The sequence below is a fragment of the Panthera uncia genome, assembly GCF_023721935.1.
Source record: "Panthera uncia isolate 11264 chromosome D3 unlocalized genomic scaffold, Puncia_PCG_1.0 HiC_scaffold_8, whole genome shotgun sequence".
In the NCBI taxonomy this organism is placed as follows: domain Eukaryota; kingdom Metazoa; phylum Chordata; class Mammalia; order Carnivora; family Felidae; genus Panthera; species Panthera uncia.
In genome coordinates this window covers 744,845-763,844 of record NW_026057586.1, presented here as the reverse complement: position 1 = coordinate 763,844, position 19,000 = coordinate 744,845, and the positions used below count along the sequence as shown (strand labels likewise).

The following is a 19,000-nucleotide window of genomic DNA, read 5'->3' as shown; positions in this document are numbered from 1 at the left end:
GGAGGGTTACTGTGTAGGACGACTTTCACTACCACTAATGGAATCACTGCTATCTGTTGACTCGATGGAATCTTTCTCTGCGTGGGGGCCATTGTATACGCTCGCCTGGATCATGACTACGGTGCAGTATTAATAAACTCTCATCATAGACTGCATGTAATGTAACTGGCAGTAAGGCAGCAGAGGAGAGGGTCTATATCTGCAGGCAGCCTGACCTAGAAGGAAGCAAAGGACTGTCCGTAGGTGCTTGGCACACGAGTGCCAGTTGTGGGCACCTTCCAACGTCCAGAAAACTCACTGATTTCTGCCAAACACCGAGGCCTGAGACCCAGCATCCAAGCATATGAGACGATCACCCACAATCCCGCAGAGAGAGAGAGAGAGAGGAACCCTTGGCTCAGTTGTGGTCATGTGACGTTCTGCATCATATTCTACTCCCAGCAAGACATCGCTCATGTATCAAGTTAAAATTTGTTAGAAATGTTTGATCGTCTTTCGGGACACTAGCAGGACAAGTTCCTTGCCACCCAAGGTTTTATCTTGGATAAATATAAAGAACCCTCAAAACTCAAAAAGAAGGCCACCCAATTTTTTAAACAGGCAAAAGACGAACTGACGTGACACCCAAGGTCACGACATGCAGGTGGCGAGTGAGCGTATGTGAAACTCCCACCACCACCCACTGTTGCTGGGGGGCCGGCGACGACCCCCCAGGCAGGCAGGTCCAGAGCGTCGGCTGCAGCGCGGGCTCTCCCACGGCTGACGGAACACAGGATAGCACAGCCGCCCAGACGGAGCGTGGCTTGGAGTCTCTTGTGAAGTTAGACACGCACTGAGCACGGGAGGCAGCAGTCCTACTCCTGGGCCTTCACCAGAGAGAGATGAAGACTCGTGTTCACACGGAATCCTGTAGATAAATGATTACGGGAGCTTTGCCATAATTGCCCAAAACTGCAGACACGCACTGGGATAGTGTTCAGCAGTGAGAAGAAAAACCATCAATCCAGCAACACGGACGAGTCTTGAATGCGTTTTGCTACACAAAAGAAGTCAGGCTCAAAAGTCCGTAAGATCCCATTCGCCTGCCAGCCTGGGAAATGCAGAGTGATGGGGACAGAGGACAGGGGGGTGGCTGCCCAGGGTCCAGGTAGGGAGGCTGAGAAGGGCAGCTGGGGGCAGCTGAGCTGATACGGTGTGGCCCCTTGTGATCCCTCGGTCTCAAACCACATGACCTTCAGGTGGATTAACCTTTCCCAAAATTTGCTTGATTTTATTTTTTACAGTTTGGGTTGGTGTCTAATAGAAAAGTACTTTCGGGTCTTTAAGATTTCATATTGAAATATTTAAATATTTAAATATAGTAACAAGCATTTATTCAGTACTCAGGAGTTCTGGCTTTATGCTTGCTGTCTTCTATCCGCATGAGTATGTGCCATGATCATCTGTATTCACTTGGAGGAAACCTCTCATCCCGGGGTTAGCTATGTGCCCTGGGGCGTCCCAGGCAGGACTCAAACCCGGGGCGGCCGGTCCTGAGCGGTGTCTGCCTGTTTGCCCGGACAGAGCTCCTGCTGAAGGAGTATCCCGTGCATGTGTGAGGCAGGGGTGCGAAGAGCTCCACCAGTCAGTGGCAGACACGTTCTTCCTCTCCCAGAACCGAAGGAAAGGCGTGTGTGGGCCCACGAGAGCCGCTGGACGAGTGGAATGGAATTGTGTTCGTGCACGGCACACTTGTACCCCCGAGTACGGCGAGACTCTTGCTTTCGTCTTCCAGAGCCATTAACAAGCATCACATCCAGAAGCTAGTGGTTTATGCATATTTTTCAGGTTTTTTCTCCAATTTATTGTATCGACAGTTCTTATGCCCATCTTGTAGCGTTTTGCCCTAGGAACCTACAGCCTGCTTGGATACAGGAGCTCCGCGCACACTGATACGTTCTCTTTAACAGACACCGTGTGATGATTTTGTCGCTTCTGATACAAGAAACAGCACAGATACCCCTTTGTGTCTTTCACTATATAAACTGATTATCGTGTCACATACATAATGTTGAACAGATGTCAGCAAATCTGGCTACAGACTAAATCTGTTAGTTTTACATCAAAAAATTTAAGTTCTCTTTTAAAATACTCAGATAAAATCGGCCATGTGCTTAATGACATGTGCATTTTGTTGAGGATCAAACACCTGTTGGCGTCCAGTCAGAGAAGTGTGCTTGGGAAATCGGCACTGAAAGGACCTGTGTGACACAGGTTAACGTTCTCCGCCTTTTTTAAATCAGCATTGCCTTTCAAAAACACCTGTTCGGGGCGCCTGGGTGGCTCAGTCGGTTAAGCGTCCGACTTTGGCTCAGGTCATGATCTCACTGTCCGTGGGTTCGAGCCCCGCATCGGGCTCTGTGCTGACGGCTCAGAGCCTGGAGCCTGTTTCGGATTCTGTGTCTCCCTCTCTCTCTGCCCCTCCCCCGTTCATGCTGTGTCTCTCTCTGTCTCAAAAATAAATAAATGTTAAAAAAAAAAAATTAAAAAAAAAAAACACCTGTTGTATTTGAACCTTACTTTTCACACGTACGTATGCTAAGGACTCGGGTTTGGCGTGTAACTCAGGAAGATGCTGGAGTGGCCACACGTGTCTCACGGCATGCGTCTCTTCTGTGAAGTTGTCACCTGACTAGGTGATCACGGCTGGGATGCAGACTGCTCTGGAGGTCGTCATGGAAATGCCCCCCTCCATCTCCCATATTCCTTTGCTGGCATCTCATGGCACTTTGACTCGGAGACCACCCACCTCCCCGGGCAGAGGGACCCTGGTCACAGACACAGCTTCGGACTCTGGTCATTTGCAGTTGACTCTTGAACCTTGGGGGGTCAGGGGCACGGACACTGTGTACAGTCAGAAATCTGCAGATCACTTTCGACTGCCCGACACGTAACTGCCAACAGCCTGCCGCTGACCAGAATCCTCACTCGTCACATAAACCTTTGATTAACGTGGGCTTTGAATATCATGTGTTATATACATCACACACATCACAATAAAGTAGGCTGGAGAAAAAAACGTTAAGAAAATTACAAGGAGGGGCACCTGGGTGGTTAAGTTGATTGAGCATCTGACTCTTGGTTTTGGCTCAGATCATGATCTGTTTGTGGGTTTGAGCCCTGCATGGGGCTCTGTGCTGACAGCTTGCATTCTCTCTCTCTCTCTCTCTCTCTCTCTCTCTCTCTCTCTCTCTCTCTGCTCCTCCCTAGTGTTCTCTCTCTCTCTCTCCCTGAAAATAAACTTAAAAAAAATCATAAGGACAAGAAAATACATTTTCACTACCATATTTATTTAAAGAAGAACCCTCACAGTTCAAACCCATGTCAAGGATCAGATGTACACATCAGCATAGCTAACCTGCAACGTGGACTTATGGAAAGCCCCAGACTCTCTCTCTGTGTCTCTGCATCTGTAAATGGGGACGATGTCTGCCCGTCTCACCACAACGCTGCATGGATGAGAACGTTGAAGCAGCGGTGTGGAAGAAAGGCAGTGGTCTGTGAGCACACGCATCTATCTGGTGGTGGCCCCGAGGGGCTCTGTCCGAGTGTCTGTCATTCTCACGGTCTTGTCTAAGGAGCATTGCCTGGGAGCAGCCCTTAGCGCCAGCAGGTCAGTGCGGTTGGTTAATGGCCGAGTCTTCCCTCTTGGGTGTACATGTCTTCGGGACGGAAGTCAGGCAAGGCCGCAGGCCGTGCTCCACCATCCTGCACGCATCCCGAACAGCCCGGGCTAAGTTGCGAAAGTGAAGGTGGCTGTACGAAAACCACTCTGTCTGTCACTCTTGGACTCGTTTCCAGAAAGGATCTCAGGGTTCATAAGCTCCAACTTGAGCAGAGGTAGACCGTCCGTTTTTATCTGGAGAAACTAAAAAATAAACATGGAGATGTTTGTTCGGAAGAAGTAAGGGCGTAAATGAAGTTGTTTTTACGACAAAGTCTTCATCTGCTAGTGCATTTAAGCGTTTGCTTACGCACATCCACTCCTGGGAAGCCAACGAGCGTGTGGCTGCAGGTCACCAGAGGTCAAACGAGACATGGCTGCATGCCACAGGTGCACGCGGGGGGGCGCAGGCAGGCTGTGGGGGGCGGGGGGTTGGGCCTCGGGGGCCTTTTAGCATTTGTGCTCATTCCTGGCTGTTTGAAAAGCTGTGTGTCACGCGTGTTCCGCTCCGTTAACTAAGATATTCCACTGTTTACCCCTAGGGGAGATCCTTGTCTTTCAAGACCTTCCTCGTCTGGGTTTTGATCAGCATTTACCAAGGTAAGACGGGCCTGTCTCTCCGGGACTGACGCGTCGTGTCTTCTAGCAACGCCGTTCTCACCCCTCGGTTCAATTCCAGAAGGCCACAGCTCCATCAGCAGCCCCGGACCCCTGCACGCCGCAGTGTGGCCTGATGTTTTGACTGGCGTGCGTCACCTAAAAACTGACCTGTTTTTAATGAACTGTTAACCCAGGAACATCTCCACACGCACCTACACATTGTGTGCCCCATGCAGTGGTTTCCCTTCAAGGGTGAGAAACCTCACTTGGGTGGACAGGAGCCAGCAGCCGCCTGGGCTGGGTGCTCCCAATAAAGGGGAGGTCGCGACAGTCAAGTAACCCCGCGTGCGTTCCCTCGAGAGCAGAACTGCTGGGGGGAGAGGCGACGCGGCCTTTCCTCCAGGTTGTAAACGGTTCCTGCGCCTCCGCTTGGGGCCACGTCTTGTTTTATCCGTAATCCGGAGTTTCCGTAAATCGTCAGCGCGACGTGTGGGGTGCACGCAGTCCCGTATTTTAAGTGTGACTCGTGTCAGGTGCTCCTTCTGTGACGTCGCCCCACCGGCTTGCACGGCGCTCGTTTCGCACCCTGATCGGAGCCGCGTGTCCCCTGCTTGTGTGTTCCAGGTGGCATCCTCATGTACGGGGCCCTGCTCCTGTTCGAGTCCGAGTTTGTGCACGTGCTGGCCATCTCCTTCACGGCGCTCATCCTCACGGAGCTCCTGATGGTGGCCCTGACCATCAGGACGTGGCACTGGCTGATGGCGGTGGCCGAGGTCCTCAGCCTGGGCTGCTACGTGGCCTCGCTGGCTTTTCTGAATGAGTATTTTGGTAAGTTGCCTTGGAAATCTGGTTTGTTCAAAGTGTTTTTGAACATTTTTTATTGTTGCTTCTTACCACGTCGTCTTAAACCACAGATCACGGTAAAACCCACGTCAGAACACTTCACGACACAAAAAGCTTGTTTTCGTGGAAAGATTAAAGTCCTTGTCATAATTTGAAAAATTCAGATCGTCAGCACGCTGGCTTCTGAAAAGACACTGAAGATGACCGTTTCCATAAGTCTCCACGGTTTGTCCCTCTTCCCAGGGGACGGGCGGGCTTGCCCCCGACACGGAGGCCACAGGGCCCCACGGCGGCGGCACGAAGCGCCGTGGGCACTGTAATGGGGTCACTGGGCACGCTCACCCCCACTCCGCTGTCCCTGGCCTAGCGACCTTGACAGGGTGGCCTCACGGAACCTGTCCCCACACGTGGCTGCTGGTCCACACTCAGACTGTGGCTCCAGTTGCCACCAGGCTGGTCCTGGTCACCCTGCCGTACAGATCGGAGGGAGAGTGGGCCAGAGTCGCCCTCACCTGCCACCTGATGCCACCTGCCCAGGACCCGCCTGACTGCCTCAAAGCGCTTCCCTCGGAGGGACTCCTGCCCGGAGAAGCCCCACGCGGTCCCTTCATCACGTTGTCCTCACCACACAGCAGCTCCTCCCTCCCTGTTGCCAGTCTCAGGCCTTTCCAGCTGGAGGTGGACGCCCAGTGGCCAGTTCTGTTGGGTGCCGTCCTGGAAGGGATTGATGTGGCCTTGGGACTGCAGGGATTTTAGAACTAGGGCAGCGAGAAGACAGGATATGGTCAGATGAGCCCAGAGATGATGTTTGTCCTTCGGGCATCACCGTCAGGTGCTCGGGCCTCCCCCCACCCCGAGCCCCGGCCCCCGCAGGGTGGAAACGGTTCTTGGGTCCACACTGCACGTCAGAAACTCAGCTCAGTGACTGCTTTCCCGATCTGACGTGGAACTTCCCAGGGGACTTTGAGAAAAGGGAAGACTGCGTCATGTCCCTGGTGGTTTCGTCAGCGCCAATAACCCAGCAAAAGACGCTGCCTGCTCGTACCCGCCGTCGCTGTGCAAAGCCACTCAGTCGCACTCTCGTGTGACCAGTGCAGAGGACTTCCCAGCACCTCCCCCCCCCCCCCCCCCCCCCCGCCCAGAGCAGCAGAACTGGGGTGGTCGCCTCAGGGCCTTGTGACATCAGCCTGTGGCCGGCCTCCCAGCAACCAGTAAACCCGAACGGCCTCCAGACAGCCCCTCGTGTGACTGTGGTCTGTGCAGGCCAGCCCTTCCTTTAAGTTCACTCACTGAGGATTCACTTCTGTCACCTGCCCCACGCGGCTGGACGCCCAGCCTGACGGGCGCCTGACACACCCCACAGAGGTTTGCAGCAGCGCATCGTGGCTCCGGTGAGCGGAGAGCAGACAGCTGGGGAGAAGCCCTGACAGACACAGCCGCAGCCCCGGAGGGGGGCACAAACCTCAGAATGAGAGGAGCTGTGTCCGGTGGCCCAGAACAGGGCGGGGGGAGTAGCGTGATAACAGAGACGTCGCAGGAGTGGAAGATACGACCAAGGAGCCCTCCCCGAAGGTGAGCAAAGAGGCGGAGAGAGAGTTCGTGGGGTGGAAACCAGGAGGAGCACAGGTCCCTGCCCTCGACCACCGGGATTCCCAGGAAGAGAACACACAGCATGGGAATGAGTTCGGAAACAGCACAAGAAAAAGCCAGATCCGAAGTCCCTGTGTCTGCGGGGGACAAGACGGGATGCACACCGGACCCACCCTCCTCGGAAGCTCCAGACGCCCCCGAGGATGGGAAGTCCCCACGGCTCCGAGGGAGAGGCCAAAGCAGCCTCTGCGGGCGGTCAGGAGCGTGAGCGTGCCCTGCAGAGGCGTCCGGGGAGTATGAGTCGCTGCCCCAGGTTCCGAGGGCAGCGTGCACAGCTGAGCGGGAGAGCGGCTCCGGCCTGGCCACGGGGAGAGGAGGGGACAGTGCGGACGGACACGCGCGCTCCGTGAAAGCCACTTCTGGGAGCACTGTCCGAGGCCGTCGGCCGACGGAGGCTGATTCCCGGGCCCGGCCCGTCTGCAGGAGAGCCGGGGGCTTCCGGAAGGTCTCCGTGTTGTGTGGCCTCTTTGGGGGCAGGTCACGGTCCTGGCAAGGGCTGTGCTCTGGGGCAGCACCAAGGCGTCGAGGGCACCGCCGGGCCCGGGTCCAGGCTGGCCTGCGCGACTCCAGCCGGCGCCTGCCACCCGGGGCGCGTGATGAGGCCACGTGCCGTGGGCGCACCGCTCCTGTGGCTTCGCGGGGCATCGGGCAACTTGCTGCCTGGGCAGGTGCAGGACCCCGCGGGAGGGAGCTTCACGGTGAGGGGCGCGGGGCGTGGGAGTCACTCGGGTGAGTGCCTCCGAGAGCCAGCGTCTTGCCGTTGGTGCATGTGGGGTTGCGGCAGGCGGGAGGAGGTGAGAAGGTAGAGTGCCGCGTGGCCCTGGGGATGAGGGCGGGAGGACGGCCCTGGAGTCTACATGGCTTGCCCCCCTTCAGATGCTGGCGGGCCCTCCCTGATGAGCCGTCGGGTCAGAGCATCGCCTGTCAGTATGTCGACGTGTGTCAGAAAATTCGTCTTGAGGCAGAAGCCTTGGTCCCTGAAAATCAAAACGGCGACGTTTTTTCTGTGAGTAAGCAGCGTTCCAGGCCACACCATGAGCCTTTGGGGCAAAGTTGTCTTCACCAGGAGAGAAAGAGAAGAGCCTCAAACTGCTGTGGAAGAGTACGACACAGGCACAGTTGTCTGGGGTGAGGACTGATGGTCACGCACAGCAGCCCCTCCCGGAAGCACGTCTGTCCTTCGTGTCAGGACCCGTCACCAGCAACCTTTGTGTCAGGTGCGGGACCTTCCAGTAGGCGTGTGCACACGCACCTGGGGAAGCGCCACACACAGCGGGTTTTGCCTTTGAGACTAAATCCCCCGGAACCTTGAGGTCTGGATCCTATAGGGAATGTTGGGGGATGCGCCTTAAAGTTGCAGTAAGTTGGGGCACGTGGGGGCTCGGTCGGTCGATCGTCCGACCCTTGATTTCGACTCAGATCGTGATCTCACAGTTCATGGGACCCAGCCCCACCGTCCTGACAGTGCGGTGCTTGCTGGGGATTCTCTCTGTCCCTCTCTCTCTGCCCCTGCCCTGTTCGCACTGGCTCGCTCCCTCAAAATTAGAAAATAAATGTTTAAAAAATGAGTAAGTTGCCATGAGTCAGTTATTGTCTTTTGGTTATGGTTTAAAACATCTTACGGGGGCGCCTAGTGGCTCAGCCGGTTGGCCTTCTGACTCCTGATTTCAGCTCAGGTCATGATCCCAGGCCGTGGGTTGGAGGCCCGCATCGGGCTCCTCACTGGCCGTGGAGCCTGCTTGCAACTCTCTCTCTCTCTCTCTCTCTCTCTCTCTCTCTCTCTCTCTCTCTCCCCCCCTGTCTCCCCCTCCCTCTCTCCCTCCCCCCCTCCCTCCCTTCCTCCCTCTCTGCCTCTCTCCCCTGCTCACACTTTTTCTAAATAAATAAGTAAACTTTACAAAAAAGCAACACTGTATGCCAACACGACAGGCAGGAACACGAAAGCAGTGAAACCACAATTACAGATGCATTTCCCATGGTCACGTTTACCGCTGGCAGCTTGCGAGGTCCTGCTACCCCCTTCGCCTCTCCTCTGTCGTCCCCGTTCCTGGCCTGTTTTCAGACAGGTGCAGGCAGAGTGTCTCCGGAGCTTTCTTAGCTGATGTTCTTGTTTCTTTCACAAGGACACAAATTTAGCAGAAGAGTTGGAGACAGGCAGTGATGACCAGTCTCTCCCGGTTTCTCGCTGACTCTCCTTGTGCCACAGTTTGGCGTTGGGCTGTTCCCCGCTGAGGTTCCCCCACCTCTGCTGGGTGAGGGCAGGTGCCCAGGCCTCTGCGTCTGCTGCTGAGAATCGCGTCCGTCAGGGCGCCGTGCATCCCTCCCTGCGGCTGGTTTTGCTTTTCTGTCTTTAGTGGTTGAGGCCCTGGAAAACACTGGCAGGGTTTTTCAAAGCACGGTTAAATCCAGACCATATCCATCCGTCTGCGGGCTCGGCCCTGGCTTCGACGCGTGTGGAATCCGTGAGTCCTGCCAGGGCGAGAACGAGCACTGAGTGTGGGCTCCCGCACGCGCCCCTCCCAGGACACATCCGGGCAGCCCGGCTTTCTCCGCCTGGGCGGAAAGGCGAGCCTGCGGGCCCCTTGGGCTGACGGCCTCACCCGCCAACACAGAGGTCGCGGTGCGCGGGGTCACCTCCCAGACCGGGTACGACAGACCGCGCCAAGCCTCCACCCGCTGGAGGGCATTTGGGGACGTCATACTGGGTCTCTAAGATCTGGCTTCCGTTTCTTCTGCTGAAAGAGCCCATCACGCCAGGTGCGCGGGCCCGTCTCTAGCGTCTGCGGGGACGCGCCACGGCCGTGGGTCTGCGGCTTCGGGCCGCCTCTTCAACCTGTTCCTGCCTCTTCCCTACAGATGTTGCCTTCATCACGACCGTGACCTTCGTGTGGAAAGTGTCGGCCATCACCATGGTCAGCTGTCTGCCGCTGTACGTCCTCAAGTACTTGAAGCGGAAGCTGTCTCCCCCCAGCTACACCAAGCTCACGTCCTAGGCCGGCCACAGCGGCAGCTCGGGGGCCGTGCGGGGCTGCGGGGAGGTCGGGAAGGGACGAGCCCGAGGGCCCGGAGCCCCCGCCGCCTGGACGCTCCCGGCCCGCGTGGCGAGTCGCGCTCACTGTTGCTCACGACTGCGTTTCCGTGTCAAACCACTCGCGTTTCTTTTGAAAAGAAGCCCTACTTCTCTCACTGTTACTGTAAAGCATTCGTCTGACTCTCGTGTTCTGAGAATTAAAATGAAAGTTTATTTAGCATTTGGCCATTTCCCAACATTCAGATTCTCTCTCCGATGTCACGGTAGAGAAAGCCCCTTCCGCTCAACCGGAATAAAGTCTAGACGCCAAACGCTGGTGTCTGTGTTTGCCGCCGATGCCTCCCCGCCGGTCACACTTCCCCCGCGGGGACTCGAGTTCCCAGCGTGAAGGGCCGCGTCTCCACACGCGCTGCGGCCAAGGCGGAAGGGGGGCCGCGTCTCTGCACTAAGTCCGTGGCCGCCACCAGCGACGTGCGCTCGAGGGCGTCGCCGCTGAGTGAACCCGCTTCTAACGGGGAAACCCCCGCGCCGGGTCTGGAAGTGGACCCCGGCGGTCCTGTGCGCTCACAGCGCTGCCTCGCCCGCCCCGTCCCCGCTGGTCCCGGCGCTGGGGTCGTAAGCACGCACACGCACCTGACAGCGTCCTGCTAGAAGCAGCCCGTGTGTTTCCGGCTGCCATTAGGGTTTCGTGCGCCCACGCAGCTGTGTTCGTCCAATGGGGCGTTTTTCCAGGCGCGGAGGTGGCCCCCGCCACTCTGTGGAGCACCCTGGGTGTCACTGGTGACCCCCGACCCCCTGCCCGTCACCAGGAGCGTACTGGGGGGTTCCGAGCGGTGGGCTCTTGGCTGGAAGGGCAGCTCCTCCCTGTGTCCCGAGGCCGGGTGCCTCCCGTGCCAGGTGGTTCCGGTCTGTTCTCACCCTTCAGCTCGGCCTCCCCCAGCAGGTGGCCCGTCCCCCAGTCACCACGGGGTCATCAGCCACCGGTGGAGCCGCATGCCGTGTCCTCAGGCACCACCCACCGCCCAGGCGTCCCTGCGGTGTCCTCCCAAAGCGGAAAAGCAGCAGCTGTGAGGAAGGAGCGCGGGCAGGAAGCTGCTTCGGGGGGGGGGGGGGGTGGCCAAGCGCCGGGGTCCCCGCTGCCGGCCCGACGTCGCCATCTCCGGCCGCGGAGCCGGCCCCACGCGCTGTGGGCTCAGGTCCTGAGGCCACCGCGCACGCAGCCTGTGGCGGGGACGGGAGCACACCCTGAACTTGGGGCATCACAGAAATCTCAGCCCGTCCACAGCCGACGGCCTGTGGGACACGCAGGATGTCCCAGAGCAAATGGGGGGTCCGCCTCGGAATTGCTTAGTTCCGACATATGAGTTGTGAGCGACCAGAAACTTGAGAAACCAGGAAGCGCTGGGAATGGTTCTGCAGAGTGATGTAAAGATCCATAGGGACGCCTGGGTGCCTCAGTCGGCTGAGCGTCCGACTCTGGGTTTCGGCTCAGGCCATGGTCTCTCACGATTCGTGGCATCGAGCCCTGAATCGGGTTCTGCACAGACAGCACGGAGCCTGCTTCGGATTCTCTGTCTCCCCCCCCCCCCCCCCCCCCCCCCCACACTCTCCCTCTAAAAATTTTAAAAATAAAAATAATGAAAATTAAAAAATACAGAAACTTCTCCAAGCCAGGGGGTCTTAGCTGGATTCTGACTAAGCAGACAGAGCTCGACCTGAGTCCTGAGAAATGAAGGTGCATTACGTCCAAATTAGACTCCGAGCTCAGGTGTGTTTTCATCTGTGAAGGGGGAGCGATCTCTGCCACCAGGGCTGAGTGACGGGACAGTGGCAATAACAGAAGCTCTCCGTGGGCGGCTGGCGCACAGTGGTGGCACGGGCGATGTCTGTGACTCCAGCCCTCTGCCAGGTGACACAAGGCAGCTGCCCCACGAGGGTCACCCGGTCCCAGTCAGGTTCACGTTTAGGAACCAGCCCTGCAGAGACGGGAGGGCGCTGCACAGGGAGGCGGCGGGCAGCGACCGTCCCCGCGCTTGGTCCCCGGCCCAAGTCGCCAAGCCCCGTCAGCTCCATTTGTGAAAGCTGTCCGACCCTGTAGGACTTCAGGGTTGCTTTGCCGCCTTTTGGGCGTGCAAAGCGCGTTTTAATTGTCTGATAGTGTAGCCGTGTTCTCCCTGTCTGCTGTGAGCCACACGCAGTGCGTGGTGTCTGTTGTGCACACAGTGGGTGTGCACGGTGCCCGTGGTGGGTGCCCGCGGGGCAGGTGCTGCCCTCGCAGGGATGGGCCATGCTCCCCTGCCGAGGAAACTCGCCGAGGTGGAGAGGCGCGCTCCGGAGGCCAAGGGCGGGTGACCGGCTCCTCCGAGGAGGCGAGGCCCACGCTGAAAAAGAAGCGACAGCAGCTTTCTCCAGGCCCTGCGGTGGGGGAGCTCGGCAGGCCGGGGCGGGACCAGAGGCCCACAGCTGGCAGGCAAGGCCGACTCGGACTGTGTGGCCCAAGCACCTGGAGAGGTCACGAACGCTTTGGGCGGAGGACGACACCGCGCATCAGACAGCCCCAGGGAATTCGACGAGCGACAGGAAAGGGTCTCGAGGTCAGGAGGTGGAGGGCGCGTGCGGAGGCCTGTGTGTTCACAGACCGTGACAGGCGGTCAGGACAGCCCGCCGCCAGGGAATTTAGGCCAGTTCATGTTAATGAGGAACACGGGCACAAGAGGGGCCTGGTGTGAGGAGGTGCTGAGTGTTCTACCCCAGTGCCTCACTGCCACTGGAGCTCTGACGCGTGCAGTAGGGCGGACAGGCGGGTGACGCGGTGGGCAGGTAGATGAATGGACAGGTGGGAGAAGGGGTGGATGGAGGCACAGTTGGGTGCATGGGTGGATGACAGGGTGGGCAGGCAGGTGGTGGGTGGCCAGGTGGATGAGTGGAAGGATGGGTGGACAGGTGGGTGAATGGACGGATGGGAGGCCAGGTGGATGAATGGATGGATGGATGGATGGATGGACAGATGAATGGACACGTGATGAAAGGACACATGGATGGACAGGTGGATAAATGGACGGATGGATGGACAGGTGGATGAATGGACGGATGGATGGACAGGTGGATGAGTGGACGGATGGGAGGCCAGGTGGATGGGTGGATGGATGGATGGACAGATGAATGGACGGATGGACAGGTGGATGAATGGACAGATGGATGAACAGATGGATGAATGGACAGATGGATGGACACGTGATGAAAGGACAGATGGATGGACAGGTGGATGAATGGACGCATGGATGGACAGGTGGATGAATGGACGCATGGATGGACAGGTGACGAATGGACGGATGGGAGGCCAGGTGGATGAATGGACGGATGGGCAGTTCGGTGGATGCCCTCTACAATTTTGTCCTATTCCAGACAAGCACCTATTATCACGTGTTGTCCTCAGTATTTCTGAATATTGAGGGCTGAGCTGTGTTAGCAAAGCCCACAGACTACACCCCAAGGAGCCAAAGCAGATCGCAGAAGTGGCCACCTGTTCCTTGCTGCTTAGGCCAAAGAGGCCCCTTGTCGAAATGGGATGGCCCTGGAGTGACTGCCTCGGACCCTGTTCGTCCTGTCCTGGCTCTGGGGGCATGAAGGCTCAGGGTCATCGGGCAAGGGACCCCCAGTGAGGAGTGGACTCCCACCTGTGGAAGGAGGCCACGACTCCCTGCACCTTGAGCCCCGTTGGGAGGCCCCCGTGGGCTCTTCTTGTCTCCCCCCCTGCCTCCCGCATCACTAGGGAGCCCAGGTTGCTGTTCAGGGACACAGGTCAGGGTCTGCTGCCCTTGTCACCTGGGCCCCTGACCCACAGATCTGCCGGCCTCACTCAGCGTCACCACATCTCACCTGAACGCTGCAGACCCAGCCCAAGGGGCCGGGCCCCAAGCAGATGCCAGCACCACCACCACCCCCCGCCCCCGCCAAATTCCTCAGGCTCTGAGGACGAGGAGACCCACAGAAGGCCCCCCGTGTCCTCCAGAGGACATGCTCCCCCCGCCCCAGAGATGGGGTCACCTCCCTCCACCCCAGATCGTGTCCACCTGACGTGCACCACGGCCAGTACCTGTGAGCAGGTGGGTCACCTTGGACGGCCCGGGCTTGACCGAGACCCTGCCCTCCTCCCTCCCGGACTTCCATCCAAGGAGGTTATGTCCTGGGATTCCTTCGGTGGAACTGGAAGAGAAACAGGTAGGCGCTGACCCGGTCTGGTGTTTGGGGGGAGAAGGACACCTGAGTTTAGGGCTGTTCGGGCATGGCCACCGTCACGTCCCCCTCTACCAGTTCTCCCCTCAAGTCCTTGGGGGTGGGCTGGCCTTGTCCCCCTCCCAGGACGGCAACGGTCACCTGACGCCTCCGAAAACTTTTGACAGGGTGTGTGGAGAAACCAAGGCACAGCGAAGTTTAAAGTGATTTCCCCAGAGCCTGGGAGGCCGTCCGCTCCTTCCTGGCATTAACCTGAGGCCGAGGTGCATGAAGATCCCTCCCCAGACGGTGCGGTGGGGACTCGAGGGGAGCCGTGTTGCCCCCCCAGGGCGAATGGTCAGGCTCCGCCCCTCCCGGTGGCCCCCTCCCAGCCCGGCAGCCACCAGGACAGACAGAGCGCAGCAGGCTTTCCCGCCAGGACCCTGCAGCCAGCCTCCGGGCCGCCCTGTGTCCCCCCCGTGACGGGGCTTTCTGGCACATCGTCTCCTGAGAGCTTTCGTCTTGGAATAATGTCGGACCAACAGAGGAGCTGCAAAGACAGTCCGTCGGAGCCCCCCTTTCCTCCCGCAGCCTCCCCGGGCCGAGCGGCCTCCCCTACAAGGGCTCTGTCCCACTGGCCCAGAAGGCCTCTCGTGTCCCTCGGTCCTGGCGGCGGGGAGTGCCGGGTGGAGTTGTGGGGGCCACTCTGAGGCAGGAACGTGGCACCGACGTGCGTCCTCGGGCATCTCCAGCCCCCGAGATGCAAGATGCATGGGGACGCTTCGAGCAGCGCCTGCTGGTGGGGGCCCTCGTGCCCTGGTGCCAGCCTCAGACCTGCTCCAAACACACAGGAAATGCCTCAGCATCTGGCGTACCTCCGGGTGTCATTTCAGAAGATTCCAGAAGGTGGTGCTGGAAGCTAAGAAATGACACCCCGCCGGTGCGCGGCAGAGGCCGCGGCTTGGGGACAGCAGAGAAGAGTTCTTACACCTGGGTGTCCTCCCTGAGCTGCCTCGGGGCCCACGGGCTTGTGTGGTGCCTGTTTTGTCTGAATGGGAGCCACGGGCTCCTCCTCCCAAACAGGTGAGAGGCAGGCCCCGTGTGTCAGGCGGGGGTCTCCTGGTCCAGGGGAGGGCCCCACGAGAGCTTGCCCCGGCCCGCAGCCCCCTCCCCGTGGACAGAACCTCCTGGTGGGTCCGGAAGTTTCCGGAGGCCGAGTTGGCGAGCGGAAGCCGTGGGGACCAGCAGAACCGATTCTGTGTCCTTTTTTCTGAGTCTTAAAAACACTCAGCGGTGAGAGAACGAGAGAGAGCCCAGAAGCGCCCTGTGTCCGAGGCCACCGGGCGGCGGGCGGGCGGGTGCGTGCAGGTGCCGGCTCTGGGGCCCCAGAGGCAAGTGACACCAGCCTCGCGCCCTGAAGAGAGGCGGCTCCGCATCAGGGGCCGCGGGGCTGCTCCCAGCATCCTGGCGCATCCCCCCCATGCGGGTCCTCGTCACGGGGACCCCTCCGGCCCCAGCCCTGCTGCCCTCCCCTGCTCTGTCCTCCCCCCGCAAGCCCGGCAGGGGCTCGGAGCAGCGACCGGTCGGGGGTGGGCAGCCGTGTCCACCCCCAAGGCCCGGGCCCGTCCGTCTGTCTGCCCCCCTCTTACCGGGCTGCCCGGCGCTCCACCACCTGTCCAACCGGGGCTCGTGGGGAGTCCTGGGCCCAGCCCGCAACCTGTGCACAAAGAAGGGGAGAAAGACCCAGGCCCACCAGGGACGCCCTCAGGAACCAGGGCACCGCAGGGCCCTGCAGGGGAAGCCCCGGGTCACTGGGCACAGCGGACGGGCCCCCAGAACACAGCCGCACCTCCTCACCCCGTCCGCACTCAGCTAAGCCGCCGGCAGGTCTGGGCCCCTGCCCTCGGCAGAGCCCGGACAGGGTCCCGGCCAGAACCCCTAGGCTCCGAGAGCGGGGCCCCCGTCCTGCCAGGGCCCCGGAACGCTGTCCTGCAAGCCAGGCGTGTGCGACAGCAGATTCAACCCTCGGTTCTGGGGGCCTCGTGTCAGAGGCCAAAGTGCCCGGGGCCGTGTTCCCGGGGCGTTCTTGGGCCCGTGGCCCCGTGGCTCCAGTCTCTGCCCCCGTAGGCGAGGACACCTGGTACACGTGAATTTGCGGGGACACCGCCCAGCCCAGGACAGTGGGGTGACCGCTGGAGGCCAGAACGGTGTCGGTGACATAACAGCCACGTGCCGTCCGCCGAGGTTGCTCCTTCCGCCTCTACCCGAAGGCGCCAGGGTCTCAGCAGCCGAGCAGAAAGGTGGTTTCAGTTGTACGGCTAGTAGTTGTGTGTCCTCGGGCGCTGTGCCCGCCCCCCTGCCCTGGCCCCCAGCGGACACGTTCCTGAGAAAAGGGAAAACCTGCAAGTTTGTGTCAAGGCACGAGCTCTCGAGTTAGTGGTGGGGTCTGAGTAAACCCAGGGCGCCGGGCAGCCCCTGGGGGGCACCGTCCACACACCCATGACCTGGACTTGGCCTCGGGCGTCTTTCTGTCTTGAGCGGCGCTGTCTCTCTCCTCTGTGACTCGGTTTCTCCCGGTGGCTCCCAAGCGAGTGGCCGTGACCGAAGAGACTGGGGACAAGCAGGGTTCTCTGAGCATCTGGACACTGTTACCACGGGAGCAGCTTTGGGTTCTCACACCGGAGAAGGGGACGCTGTATTCTCCCTGTTTTCCTCAGATTAGAGCCGAGAAGGGGCCACACCATCAGACCCGCAGCACGGACCTTACCTTGTCTGGGGTCCCCTAAGCGGAGCGAGGACGCCTCCGGCCCGCGAGCCCTGGGGGGGTCATCACTCCCGCCTGGGAGGTGCCGACGGCCTCCGGGTCCGGAACAAAGTAGCCAGCTCCCCGCTCCCTGGCACACCTGTTCCTGCCCAAGCATCCTGCGTTTAGGGCAGGTTCCGTGGAGAAGATTAGCTTGTCGCAAGGAGGACTCACACCATTACCTTCCAATTATGCATCCGACTCCGACGTCCCTCTGATGTGCTTTTAATTGTCTGTATTTCTCTGTCGTTCTCTAAACGGTCCGTTTGTGGTCCCAAGTTGGGAAGCTGACGTTCCCCGCCTGTAGGGGCTCGGGGAGAGCAGTGCCCCTCTTCCAAATTAAAGCGGTTATTGATAAATCCACACGGTACATCTGGCTCCGTTACCCGGGCGAGGTCTGTGCGCAGGGACGATCCCTGCGGGCTCTGTGGGGGCCCAGGCACGATTTCTGGGGATCTGGGCCCCTGCCCGTCCACACCGTCTGCCCTGGTGGCCGAGCGTGGGTCGGACGGGTTTCGTTCGGTGCAGTGGGCTGCCGATGGCGGAAGCCGGGCGCGTGCGGGCGCAGGAGGTTGGTGCTGGACGTTGGAGACAGAACTGCACGTCTACCCGAGTCCCAGGAGAGAAGTGCGGTCCCTCCGATCCCGAATCGGACCGTGAGCCCCCGGCTGCTTAACAGACGAGCACAGACGGAGCGGATGAAACAACACAGTCCTGGGGGGCGGACGTCCGAAAGGGGCTCCTCCGGGAGAAAGTCCGGGAGCTGGCAGGGCCGGCTCCTTCTGGAGGCTCCCCGGCCCCCGGTCGCCGGCCGGCCGCCCTGTCCTCCCGGCCCCCACGTCCAGCCTCCCTCCCACGAGGACCCTGAATGCACTGAGCCCACCTGGAACCCGGCACTGTCCCAGCTCGGAGTCCTTTGTCGCTTCTGCCACGAGAGACGACAGGCCCCGGGTTCCTGGGACGAGGGCTGGACGCCTGCGGGGCCGTCGTGACCGGGGCGGAGGCCCGTGCACGCGATGGCTTCCTTGGGCGTGCCAGGAGCAGGACGCCACCCCGGCACGTCGGGGGCCGGCCCTGGCACCCCAGCTGGGTTGCCCGGCTCTGCCTGCCCCTCGGACACCAGCCAGGGCTCTGTGTCCGCTCAGCTCTCACCTGCGGGGGCACCGTCTCAGAAGATACGAGCACTTCCCACAGGGCGTCCCCCGCGGGTGCTGGGGCCTCCTGCCAGCTCAGAGGACGCTCCAGGTTGGCCACCTGGCCCCCCGGAGGTGCTGCGTCAGCCACGCAGCAGGGATGTGGACGCCGGGACAGAAGCCACCCGGAGAAAGGGGTGGGGCGGTAGAGCGACGGGAACCCGCCGTCCAGGGCCCTGCTGTCCCTGGGAAGAAGTTGGCGCCCAGGCGGCCCTCTCAGCATGGCGCCCGCGAGGGGGTAAGAGGCCGGGAGCCCTCCAGGTCCCTGCTCTCACTCCCTTGCTCTGCCCGACACGTGCCCAGCGGGGGAGGACCGGGTGCACAGGACAGCAGACGTGAGGCACACTGCAGGGCCGTGCGGGTGACCCAACGCCTGCGGGGCAGGGGGGCGCGTCACAGCCACGGTGGGGGCTGCCCCCCCACACCCCCGCCACCCCCTACTGTACCGCCCCGGACGGATGCGGCCGACGGCCCACCCTGAGCCCCAGGGACCCTCACGTTGGCTTCCGCTGCTCTCCCTCTCCCCTCGGCCCCCCTGGGCACCCCCACCCCGATGTGTGACAGAAGGAGAAGAAACCGAAACAGCGAGAGACGGCGGGTGGCCTCTGTCTGCTCCTCCACCCCCCGCCCGGCCGGGTCTCGGGACAGGGGCACCAGGGAGATGGCCGGCCGGAGCAGGCGCGGAGCCCAGGGGCGTGCGCATGAGGCCGCGCAGGGAGACCCGCAAACACAGAAGCCCAGGCAGCCTCTCCTCACCGGCCTCCCTGGGCCCAGCAGCCCAGCCCTCGGGGGACACCTGCACCCCATGTTCGCCGCAGCACGGTCACGAGAAAGGCACAAGCGAGCCCGACATCCCTCTGTGGACAGACGGATGCACAGAGGGTGGCACACACACCTGAATATTCTTCAGCCTTGGCGGGGGGGGGGGGGGGGGGGGACTCCGGCGCAGGGCGGGGGGGTGG

The 19,000-nt window shown here is 60.4% G+C and overlaps 1 protein-coding gene across 6 annotated transcripts in view; it reads left to right on the top strand.

The window, feature by feature from the left end:
* Positions 1-10,044, top strand: part of ATP9B (ATPase phospholipid transporting 9B (putative)) — a 250,819-nt gene extending 240,775 nt beyond the window's left edge. For all 6 annotated transcript variants that reach the window (XM_049620339.1, XM_049620338.1, XM_049620340.1 and 3 more), the window contains 3 exons: positions 4,246-4,303; positions 4,928-5,131; positions 9,653-10,044. In XM_049620339.1, the coding sequence (XP_049476296.1) occupies positions 4,246-4,303; positions 4,928-5,131; positions 9,653-9,789 (399 nt within the window). In that variant the 3' untranslated portion in view covers positions 9,790-10,044. The remainder of the gene's footprint in view (positions 1-4,245; positions 4,304-4,927; positions 5,132-9,652) is intronic.
* Positions 10,045-19,000: the final 8,956 nt, after the last annotated feature.